Here is a 12918-nt window from a genome sequence, read left to right on the forward strand (position 1 = left end):
GTGCAGATGTGTATTTAATCTCACAATAGTTATTTATTGCATAGATTTTGGATACTTACATAGGATTAAAAAATACAAACAAATATCTTTCGGCTATTGTTTTTAGATGGGCTTCTCGGTTGTTATACTTGCACTGTATTTAATTTGTCCACAAGCTATTCAACTATTGAATTACGAAATGCTTCGTGAACGTTGTTCCTGCTCTTCTATATTGTTGTTCTTTTCTCTCTAATATTTTTTGCCTTTTTCTTTTTTTAATATTCACTTGCATGCAAGTAATTAGGTCAACAACAATATTTATGGGGAAAGATCGAGTACATGAAGCAATTCGATCATTTCTAGGATCATATGCCAAAATATCATGTTTACTTATAATATTTATTTATTTTGTTAAAATATCAAAATTTGTTATATGAAGTTTGCCGAGTTTTTTTTTTTTATGAATGCTTCCTGATGGGAAAAAAAGTGAACCACCCCAAAAAATACAATTAAAGCACATGAATCTTACGGCAGGCATAATCCTGATAAGCACGGCCCCAACAAGCATTACATCGACAAGCATAACCTCGACAGGCAAGACCTCAACAGGAACTACCTCGACAGGAATGATCTCGGCATGCATGGTCTCGACTGAGCAAAGCCTGATTGACCTCGAGCCGACCCCGACTCCACCAACAGTCAAGCTGGTCAGCCTAAAGAAAGGACCACCAAATCCTCTATATTCGAGATCCAATCACGTAATCTCCGCCACAACGGCTGTCAATATTTGATTCTGCACAATCTCAACCGACGCCAGCTAACTCGAAATCTCGGGCCATCTAAGATAATTCATTTAAACCAAGATTTGCGCAATCACGTCCGATTGCGTGTAACCGCTACACCCCCTCCTATAAAAGGGGGGAAGACTCTAGGGAGATTATCTTCTTTCCGGGCCAGAAAACACCACTCCATTAAAAAATATCTCCAAAGTCCCTCTCTGACTTAAGCATCGGAGGGCTTTCGCCAGATCCCCGACCAAAGGCTTTTTGCAGGTCCGCCGGAGACAGCCGTCCGCCACCGCGCCTGCAGCAGAAGCTCCTCCTCCTCGATTTGCGGTCACCCCCGGATCTATTTTCCAACAACACTTCTTTTATTTTAATTTTTTGGATTTTCTTCCTGATGATTATTCTCGATAATGACAGTGAACAGGGAATCATTTTTTTTTATGAAAATTAATGGTGCGGACACGAATACTGGACTGATTATTTTGCGGGATTATGGTCGTCGCAGGAAGACGGTCCAGCCACTTTCATTGTGGCTGGATTGATTGATGTTTTTCTTTTATTATTATTTATTTTGATAGGATTAGTTTGCATATTGTCTTGTGAGGACCTCTTTCGAATTGTTTTTATTATTGGGACTTATTTGTTATTTGGTGGCCCTATATATATATAGGGCATGCATTTGTTATTTTTTTTAATGAATTATTGCATGAAAATTAATCTTCTTCTTCCTCATCTCCTCTCCTCTTCCTCTTCTTCTTCCCCTCTTTCTCTCCTCTTTCTCTCTGCATTCCAATCCCTACATCCGTCCTGCGTCAGCTTTGGTATCAGAGCAGGGCTGACTTTGCTTCTGTTGCTGAAGTCGAAGGATCCAGTTTATGGACGGACCCCCGCCGATTCTTTTTCGGCCTTTTCCTCACCTGTACTTTGCTAGTTCATTTGCACCGCGAACGCCGGAACGCACGGAAGGTCGTCGCACGGCACGTACTCCGAAGAAGAAGGGTCGTTCCCTTTCTTCATTAGTTTCTTCCCTGTTCATCACCTCACCCACCGAGAAGAAAGAGAAAAACAAAACCCCCCGTCGGTCGACTGTCTTCCGGCGTCAATCCACAGATCGCCTTCGCAAGACGCCGTCGCCGCCCTCTCTTCCCACCGCCGCTGCCGCCGACGCTCTCGCCCTTTCTTTCCCTCCTTCTCTCGGATCTCATGCAGTGAAGAAAGCCACTGTCGCCGGAAAACCCCAAGGCAGCCCGGGAGGCAAATAAGCCGGCCTCCTCGTCAATTTCTCCTCCGATAGTCACTGTGCAAGCATCACCCACCGCATCCGCTTCGCCGCGCCGCCGATTCGCCCTCGGTCGCCGCCGTGCTTCAGCTTGCTGCCACCGACCGTGGCCGGACCAAGTGAAGGTCGTCGCCGCCCGTTCACTGCCGCACCAGCACCCCGCTCCACCGGCGCAACGCCTCCCCGCAACCACCGCCGCGAAATCAGGCGCGACCGTCGGAATCGTCGAGCGCGACCGTCGGATTCGTCGAAGGTGGAAGAAGATCCACAGTGCGGGTAAGGTTTCGACCCGTTAACCCGATATCCATTAACCCGAGTTATTTCAAAAAAAAATATATATATATATAAAAAAAAATTTTGCGGGTCGGACTGTCCTAGTGGGTTGGGTCCGTTAACCCGACAACCCGGCAACCCGACTTGATTCAAAAAAAAAAAAAAAAAAAAGAAAAAAAAAAGAAAAGAAAAGAAGCTGCACGTGACGCGTAAGTCACGCACGTGCTCTTCCCTTTCCCCTTTCTTTATTCTCCCGAACTTCTTCTTCATCTCCGATCACCGCCTCTCGCCGCCTCCGCCTCTCGTCCCACCACCAACGTTCCCGCGGCCTTCCACTGCTCTCTGCGCCACCGCCTTGCCCCACCGCCGCCGCCATCTCCGCTGCTTGCACCACCGCGCCGCGCGCCGCTCACGCCTCCTCCGTACCGCCGCTTGCCGCTGCTATTTACTGCCGCACCGCCGCGCCGTCGGGCTGCTCCCACCGCCGCGCCGCCGCGTTGCCGTTGCCGCAGACCGCCGCCGTCGGGTTCTGACAGCCATCACCGCAGACCGCCCCTGTCGCTTCCCCTGCCAACAGTTGCTCCCAGCCGCTGCTATTTACTGCTGCACCGCCGCGCCGTCGGGCTGCTCCCACCGCCGCGCCGCCGCGTTGCCGTTGCCGCAGACCGCCACCGTCGGGTTCTGACAGCCATCGCCGCAGACCGCCACTGTCGCTTCCCCTGCCAACAGTGCTCCCACCTCCACCCCCGTATCCCGCCCTCCCACCACCGCAACTTTCTGCCTCCCACTGCTGACAGCGCTCCCCGCTCGCTCCCCACCGCCGCTGCCTCGCCTGCTGCTGCACCACAGCGCTGCGCGCCGCCCCTGCCCTTCTTTACTGCCGCTCGCCGCTGCTAAGTCGCCGCCGCGCCGCTGCTACAACTTGCCATCGCCGGTCACCGCGCCATCAGCCATCACGAACTGTCCCGACCAAAGCCGCCATCAGTTTCTCTGATCACCTTTCAAGGAGGTCTCAGTGACCCCTTCTCTGCCACCGGTCGTCATCGAGCTTCTGTTCTACATCTCTGTAGACCACGTCTCTTCTGCGCGCACGAGTCTCTCTCCAGACCAGGTCAGCGCTGTTCTCCCATTTCCTGCAGATTCAATTTGCTCAATTAAGTTGGCATTAATTTTCTTAATTTGTGCGTGGTACTGCGTCTACAAATCCAAAATACACGCGTTCACACACGTTCACAAGACAAACAGAAACCCTAGTAGCAGCACTTTTAATATTAACTGTGGAGCTAGATCAATTCGGGGAAACATACGTGGCTCCGTACCATCTTGCATAGTCCGAAAACCTAGTACTACTGGACTGCATTACTTGTTGGCCTGCGCTTCATAGTAATTTACAGTTTGCTATGACTATTTGCTAGGGAGTAGTTTTAGTTTATATTGAGCATCTACTTTGCAATTGTGAATTCATTTCATGCATTAGGTCTACTTAGGAACCTTTATAGTTGGTCGGCTACTACATTTTGTCATTCATTTTATGCATCTACGTAGTGGTCGTGTCGCATCTTATCTTGAGTTTCCCCTAGACATGGATTCCAAAATTGAAGCCCTTTTAAAAGCTATCCATGACACTAATATTCAAGTCCAAAATACGAATGCCCAAGTCCAAGCAAACAACGCCCAAATTCATGACCTAACCACAATGTCCACCCAGGTTAATGCTCGACTCGATTCAATTGAGGCTTCAATTCAAAGGGTTATTGAATCCCAAAAGGTTAGTACTCCCCATTTACCGGGTCTTGATGAGGATGATACCCTAGAACAAATCCTAGAACAACAAGGTTCGGTTCGGCAGGGCAACTTTGATCATAGGTCTGTTCCAGGTCCCCATTATGCCTACCCTCGCCCTAGAGGACCTGGTCCCATTCCTCCTGTTGATAGAGTTCACCGACATACCGTAGACTCTAGAGAGCCTCGTGACCCTGATGAAGATGTAATGCGAGGCATTAGGGTTGAAGCCCCCACTTTCGATGGTCGTCTTGATCCGAAGGTCTTCTCCGATTGGCTACACGAAATGGATCACTTCTTTGAGTGGTACAATCTGTCGGAGGAGAAAAAGGTCCGATTCGCTAGAATGAAACTCCTTGGTCGAGCCAAGTTGTTTTGGCAAAACACCGAACAACTGTTAACCAGGAGACATCAACCCGCTATTACCGATTGGGTAGAGATGAAAGAAAAATTAAAAGAAAAATACCTTCCATTAAGTTATCAATCTGACCTCTTAGATCGATGGAACAATTTAAGACAAGGTAGTCGCACAGCTAATGAATACATCGCCCAATTTGATGAATTTATGATGCGTAGTAATGTAGCTGAAGATGAACGTATGATCTTGAGCCGATTTCGACGAGGCCTAAATGACGAGCTTCGGAAAGAACTTGTCCTTCGTGAAGTGTCCACCTTAGACCAAGCCTATACATTTGTGCAAAATTATGAACAATTCTCCAAATCTATGTTTGCTAGGCGCCCTGACACCAGGCGGGTCCCCACTAGTGCCCAACCATCTGGACCCAGACCCCCAGTCGGTTCTGTCCCTCCTAAACCCTTTTCTTCTCCACCTATCCAAAACCGAGATAATAAAGGCAAAGGAATTTTAGGTGAACCTCCAAAACCAAGCTCACGAATTCAGTGCTTTAAATGCCAAGGGTTTGGTCACGTTGCCTCCCAATGTGCAAATCCGACCCTAGTTATTGACACACATGAACAGCAGGATGACATAGATAATTTGGAGGAACAAATTTATGAGCCTAATTTAGATGATATTCACGATGTCGAAGACGAAACTGAGGAAGAATCACACACTTTAGGTTGTATCCGACCTACTCCCCAGATAATTGCCCACGAACCTGACCGATCCACTGTGAATGTAGTAAGGTGTGCAATTACCCAGCCTAAAGAGACTGATGACTGGAGACGAACCTCAATTTTCCACACTTACATTAAATGCGGCGAAAAAGACTGTAAAGTTATTATTGATAGCGGGAGCTGCATTAATGCGATATCTTCCAGCATTGTCGCCCGCTTGGGTCTGACCCCTGTGTCCCAACCTCACTCTTATAAGGTCTCCTGGATCGACACGTCGTCCATTCACATTAAGGAACGGTGTCTTGTACCTATTCAAATCCTCTCTTATAAAGACACTGTCTGGTGTGACGTACTCCCAATGGACGTAGGTCATCTGATATTAGGTAGGCCTTGGTTGTTCGATCTCGATGTCACCATCTACGGTCGAACTAACTCTTGCTCCTTTGTATTCCAGGGTAAAAAGATTAAGCTTAATCCTTTACGGCCCAAAACGCTCAATAAGAGTACAGACAAGAGTAAATCAAAGGGGAAGGAACTGCATATCCTTAACCCCACGGAATTTGAGAGGAACATCTTTAAGGACTCTCCGGTGTTTGCCCTGCTAGTTAAAGAACTTCAGCCACATCTTAAAAGCACATTATCGGCTGAATCCCTCGCTATTCTCGAGGAGTTCAAAGAAGTTTTTCCGGAAGACCTTCCAGATCATTTACCCCCTTTGCGTGATATTCAGCACGCCATTGACCTAGTCCCGGGAGCTACCCTTCCTAACCTGCCCCATTATCGGATGAACCCTTCTGATCATGCAGAGCTCCTAAAGCAAATTAACGAGCTTTTACAAAAGGGATTTATTCGAGAGAGTCTAAGTCCTTGTGCCGTACCTGCCCTTCTTACTCCAAAAAAAGATGGGACTTGGCGAATGTGTGTAGACAGTCGGGCTATTAATAGAATCACGGTCAAATACCGTTTTCCTATTCCCCGGCTCGACGATATGCTGGATATGATGGCAGGTGCCTCGATTTTCTCCAAGATTGACTTAAAAAGTGGCTACCATCAAATCCGGATTCGTCCGGGAGATGAATGGAAGACAGCCTTCAAGACAAAAGATGGCCTCTATGAGTGGCTGGTAATGCCTTTCGGCCTCTCAAACGCTCCAAGTACATTTATGCGAGTGATGACTCAAGTACTCCGACCTTTTATGGGCAAATTTTTAGTCGTGTACTTTGATGATATCCTTATTTATAGTCACACTAAGGAGCAACATTTAGGCCATTTAAGGCAAGTTTGTACGACTTTACGCAACGAGAGCCTCTATGCTAACCTTAAGAAGTGTTCATTTTTCACTACTCACGTAAACTTCTTAGGGTATATCGTCTCCTCTGAAGGTTTATCTGCTGATCCTGCGAAAATCACCGCAATTGTTGAATGGCCTGAACCTAAGAATATTACTGACATCCGTAGTTTTCACGGCCTGGCCACATTTTACCGTCGTTTCATTAAGGGCTTCAGTACACTTATGTCACCTATCACTGATTGTCTTAAACGAGGTGATTTTCAGTGGACACGCGCAGCCGCTAAAGCATTTAATGACATTAAGACAAAAATGACGGAAGCGCCAGTTATGCGACTCCCTGATTTTAACAAAGTTTTTGAGGTGGAATGTGATGCATCTGGCTTAGGAATAGGTGGTGTGCTTAGTCAAGAACGTCATCCTATAGCCTATTTTAGTGAAAAGCTGAATGAGGCTAGACAACGATATTCCACCTATGACAAGGAATTTTATGCCATAGTCCAGGCCCTACGGTATTGGCGACATTATCTCCTTCCTAATGAATTTGTTCTCTATTCTGACCATGAAGCACTTCGTTTTCTTAATTCCCAGAAAAAACTTAATCATCGACATGCCAAGTGGGTTCAGTTCCTCCAGGATTACACTTTTGTCCTCAAGCATATGTCCGGTGCTGCGAACAAAGCTGCTGATGCGTTAAGTCGTCGAGTAACTCTGTTGTCCGCCATGTCTGTTTCCATCACCGGTTTTGATAGACTTAAGCTCGATTACTTGTCTTGTCCAGATTTTGGCCAACTCTATAATGCCCTTGCTGATGGACAAGGACCTTTGATTGATGGTGTTTATCTACAAGACGGGTACTTGATCAAAGCTTCCAAGCTCTGCATTCCGCGCACTTCCGTGCGCGATTTCTTGATCTGGGAAGTACATGCCGGTGGTCTCTCTGGACATTTTGGCCGTGATAAGACCATAGAAGAAGTTGAACGTCAATTTTTTTGGCCAAGTTTGAAACGGGATGTTGCTAAAATTGTGGGACAGTGTCGCACGTGTCAACTGGCTAAGCACAAAAAATAAAATACTGGCCTATACACCCCGTTACCTGTCCCAGATCGCCCTTGGCTTGATCTTAGTATCGACTTCGTACTCGGCCTTCCTCGCACATTTCGGAAACATGACTCCATTTTTGTGGTTGTGGATCGTTTTTCTAAAATGGCCCACTTCCTTCCTTGTTCCAAAACTTCTGATGCCTCTCGAGTAGCCAAGATATTTTTTGCTGAGATTGTTAAGTTATACGGTTTACCAAAAACCATTGTCTCCGATAGGGATGTCCGTTTCATGAGCTATTTTTGGAAAACCTTGTGGCATCTGGTTGGCACCAAACTTAAATTTTCTACGGCTTATCATCCTCAAACTGATGGCCAAACCGAAGTCGTCAACCGAAGTCTAGGTAACCTTCTGCGTAGTCTAGTTGGGGATCACAATCGTAACTGGGATTCTATTCTGCCTGTCGCCCAATTTGCATATAATTCATCAGTCAATAGATCTATCGGGATGAGTCCATTCGAAGTGGTCCATGGGTATAAAGCTCGCAAACCTGTAGATCTCCTACCTATGTCCCCCCATATTCGCATTTCTGAGTCTGCACATGCATTTGCACAGCACATTCATAATCTGCATCAGGAAATTAGCAAACGCATTCATATGAGTAATGCTCAATATAAGCTACAAGCTGATTCTCATAAGCGAGATAAATCATTTCAAACTGGGGATTATGTGATGATACGTATTCGGCCTGAGCGGTTTCCATCTGGAACCGTCAAGAAACTGCAGGCTCGTAGTGCTGGGCCCTTTCGGGTATTACAACGCGTGGGTACTAATGCTTACGTTCTTGATCTTCCCTCTGATTTTGGTATTAGCTCCACTTTTAATATTGAGGATTTGGTTGCTTACAAGGGCCCCCTTTCTATTCCTACTGATCCTTTCGCTCCGCCATCACTTGAGCTTGATGATACTCCTCTTCTTGATTCCACCCCATCCCCGACCAATCTAGCTTTACCACCAGCACAAAAAGAACATATTGATGCCATTTTAGATGAGCAGACTGTTTCTACCAGTGATGGGGGTGTTCAGCGTTTTCTGGTTCGTTGGCGAGGACGCCCGGAGTCTGATACTACATGGATTACCCGTGCGGAGTTACAGCGCATTGACCCAGATCTTTTGGAGTACTACCAGAGTCATTCGTCGGGGTCGACTTCTTCTTACCCGGGGGGAGTTGGTGCGGACACGAATACTGGACTGATTATTTTGCGGGATTATGGTCGTCGCAGGAAGACGGTCCAGCCACTTTCATTGTGGCTGGATTGATTGATGTTTTTCTTTTATTATTATTTATTTTGATAGGATTAGTTTGCATATTGTCTTGTGAGGACCTCTTTCGAATTGTTTTTATTATTGGGACTTATTTGTTATTTGGTGGCCCTATATATATATAGGGCATGCATTTGTTATTTTTTTTAATGAATTATTGCATGAAAATTAATCTTCTTCTTCCTCATCTCCTCTCCTCTTCCTCTTCTTCTTCCCCTCTTTCTCTCCTCTTTCTCTCTGCATTCCAATCCCTACATCCGTCCTGCGTCAATTAAGCTATGGTCCAAGTAAGCGAGTTGCCCTTCAAAGTGAAGTCCTAGACAAAAAAGCAAGCATATGCTTCATCTCTCAAAGAGAATCCAATCCGATGGTGGACAAGCAAGAGACATGCCATGTAAAGCAAAAACCTAGTCCTCTTTAGTCTCCTTTTCATCCAAAAAAAAAAAAGAAAAACGACAAAACAAAACAAAACTAGGCCCAGGGGAAAAGGCAGCACTAGGGCTTCACGAGAATAAACAGCAGCAAGGAAATGAGAATCCAAGTCATCATAGGTTGTTTCCGGGCTTTTGCTTTTGTCAACAGGCGGGTTATCTTCAAAGATGATCGATGAGCATCCCTTTCTCGTGGAATGCTTTTATATATATATATATATAAAAGTTATATTAGCTTTTGTTTACTATCCTACTGGTTAGGTCAATATCTTCATAGTGGGTAGCACTGTCATCACGTTTATATTGAGAGAAATGGCGAGAGGAGGATTGAAATAAAGAGAGAGAGCTCAATTTGGTCCTTTACTGTGGGGTAATCTCGTCCCATTTCTCCCAAATGCCAGTTTCTTTCTTTGATGCGATTTGCCGGTATGAGTTGATTTATTATTTTTGATTGATGTATATGTGATCTTTTTATTCTTTTCACCTATCATATTAATTGTGGATAAAGAAAGAATAAGTGAATTCGAAACATTATGTACATCTGCGCAGAAAGTAGAATAGAATTTTTAACACATTGTTTCACGTTTGATGGCCTACTTACCATATAATGCTCTTTCAACATATGTCATGATACATAAAAGAGACTTTTGCGTATATATTTAAGCAAACAGGAGTTATTTACCTCTTCAAAATCATTAAGTGTATGCATGCCACTCATACCACTCATGCATTATGAATTCTTCGAGCTATAGGAAATGATTGTCTTGTAGCATTTAATAAAGTTTGAGACATCCTTGGTTTTTATTGGCCAAATGATTCCCGTAATATTATTCTTCGTGACTAAAAAAAAAAACTTATGATGCGATTCATTGCCCTTGTAAATGGCACATGTTCTGCAACAAGTTTATGGTCATGGTCTTTCTCATGCTTATATTTGTGGTCTTGGCCTTTCTCATTAAGTGCATACATACCCCTCATACCACTCATACATTATGAATTCTTTGAGCTAAAGGAAATGATTGTCTTGTAGGATTTAATAAAGTTTTGAGACATCCTTGGTTTTTATTAGCCAAACGATTCCCCGTAATATTATTCTTCGTGACTAAAAGAAAAACTTATGATGCGATTCATTGCTCTTGTAAATGACAATTGTTCTGCAACAAGTTACATAAATACATTGGATAAGTGGTTACATAAGTATATTCTTAACATTATGTTATCTATTGACTCTTATTTATTTTTTTAAGAAAATTATAATTCCTAGTCAAGAACAAATATAAATTGACAGTCAACCCGGGGGTAGACCTTAATCTCCCTGTTTTGACAGCATTTTCCAAGGCAAGAGAACAAATATAAAAAATAAAAAGAAAGGTATGCAATGAGTAGAAGTCAATGCATTCCAGTCTTTGCAAGTGGGGCTAGTTCATGGATAGAATTCCATGAAGAAGAAATGTTTGATATGATTAGATTTGGATTTGTTTCTGTTTCTTTTTCCGATTCGATCCATGGTATGTCCTCAGCCTTTCATGTCAAAACAGGGGTCTGGAATGTGTCCTCTTCTGGTGGGACTTCACACGCACCAAAAGCTACCATTATTGCAACGAAATTGCTCACCCCATGCGTGTTTGTTGCGAAGACTGAAGACCCAACCTAATGCTTGATTCATTGTTTGGAAGGAGCTTGGAAGAAAGCAAAACGACGAAAGATATTTTCCCGGCTTGAACACGACCCAAGCAATCAAGATACATTACCTCCATCATCATCTAACTTGGTAGTTGGTACCTTCGCGTTTACATTAAACCTAGTCTAAGAATCAAATTGACCTACGAGGTCTGCAATGTTTCAACTAATTTTAGAATATTAAATGTAGTAATGCCTGAACGAATTACATTTCTATGGGAGTAAAGGTTGGTGAAAAGTTAATCCAACGTTAACTCGTTAGAAATCAAATAGAATGAGCATTACAAGAAAATTCTCATGAGGATATAGTGTATTTGTGCTCAACATATCGTAAACGTGACATCATTAGCATAGCACAAATCTTACCTATTCATTTGTTTATCTAGAAAGTTTCAAAATTAGAAATTAGCTATACATTAGCAGGTAACCTTTCTCCAAACTTGCAGTGGAGTTTTCCAAATGACCCTTAGCAAAACATCAATATCGTCCAATATTAAAATAGACCAGAAGGTATGACCTCTAGAGTGGAGTTAGGAGTGTATGTTGGCCATTTACATCAAAGGGGCTTGATATCTCAAAGGAGGGTAGAGAATTGTACAAGAAGTGCTCAAGAATCATATAGTTGCCCACAAAGACTTATTTTTTTCTTCTCAAAGAAAAGAGAAGAAAAGAAAGGTGGCACCTACTAATTGTAGAAATGATCATAAGCTAAGTAACTTGGAGAGGTGGAGGTCATGCGCTTGAGCAGCCACCCCTCGGTAAGTAACATCGAAGATGCTAATCGTTTCTTCGAAATTTCTTTTAGCACTAAAATCTTTTTTTTTCTTTTTCTTTTGAATTCCATTAGGAGCTTCGTTTTTGTCAAGAGGATGTACGAAATCTCAACCATTTTGATGGGCTCGGCAAACCTATAACCTTCAAAGCACCAAATATATAAGAAAGAATAAACGAGAAACAGAAAAAGAACACCTAATCATGAATATGGCCAACAAAGCAAAGTTAGGTTTGTATTTGCTAGATTTCATGGCTTCATCCATTTGTAGCCCTAAGAGTAAAATAATGGAAACTTCACTTTGTTAAAAATTCTCTTTGTCCACTTGGATGCATGGTGGACTGCAAGCTTAATAGAAACACCTCAGACAGTATCTTTAGCCGAGATTAGATCATATATAATATGATTTCCGATCAATGCGCCCATTGGTATTAAAGGCTGTTCGTGCTACATCATATTGTTTATTTAAAGAAGATCACATATTTTAAAGTCATAATATGGATGCAAGTCCACTCGACCGTTCAAAAGCACATTGCATTTTTTTATTGATATTTATTTAATAACATATCCTTTATAATTCTAGTTTGAGGATTCTTAAGTAATCTATCTTGCAATCCTACCAAGTGCCTTCGAATTTGTGGTTGAACAATTTCAACCAGTTTTTGGTCTTCTTCTGGAGCCCACATAATGAGGAAAATGAGGTTATTCTACATTGATTAATCAATACGCCATCCATGTTTAACATTAGTTGCGATAGTTGCATATCTATTCCAAACAAGGATTTGGGCCTTTACCAAACCCATTAGCTTGATAATTTCAGATTGAGGGGGATAAACTTTTAGTTGGTTTTGGATTAGTTCTGACTCCAAAAGCCACGCCAGCCAACCTCATGTTTTGATCTGTTTCTACCCTTATGCCGTGGGTCAGGATAGTTGAGCATGAGCTGTCCTATCTTGACATTAAACATGGGACTAATCATAATACCATTCAAATTTTCTATCAAACTACCCTCTTTGCGAGCAATTACTGTATCACTTGATTTTAATCATGCTGATGTTGGATGATCGCAGACTCATGGGTCCTCTTTGTATTCTCACTTGTATACATCGAGGTGCCACCAGAACTCAAAACACTGCATAAAATGTAAATGCTGACGTGGCCCGAATTCGTCGATTGAGTTGCCGATTAGAGTAGCCAATCGGGCCATT

At 43.4% G+C, this 12918-nt stretch overlaps 1 protein-coding gene across 1 annotated transcript; it reads left to right on the plus strand.

The window, feature by feature from the left end:
• Window positions 1–1625: 1625 nt before the first annotated feature.
• LOC120111457 lies at window positions 1626–7534 on the plus strand. Its single transcript, XM_039128503.1, has one exon. The coding sequence runs from the start codon at window positions 3848–3850 to the stop codon at window positions 7532–7534; it is 3687 nt and encodes a 1228-aa protein (XP_038984431.1). The 5' UTR covers window positions 1626–3847.
• The last annotated feature ends 5384 nt before the right edge of the window (window positions 7535–12918 follow it).

This window comes from Phoenix dactylifera, chromosome 8 (assembly GCF_009389715.1).
Source record: "Phoenix dactylifera cultivar Barhee BC4 chromosome 8, palm_55x_up_171113_PBpolish2nd_filt_p, whole genome shotgun sequence".
Taxonomy (NCBI): Eukaryota; Viridiplantae; Streptophyta; class Magnoliopsida; order Arecales; family Arecaceae; genus Phoenix; species Phoenix dactylifera.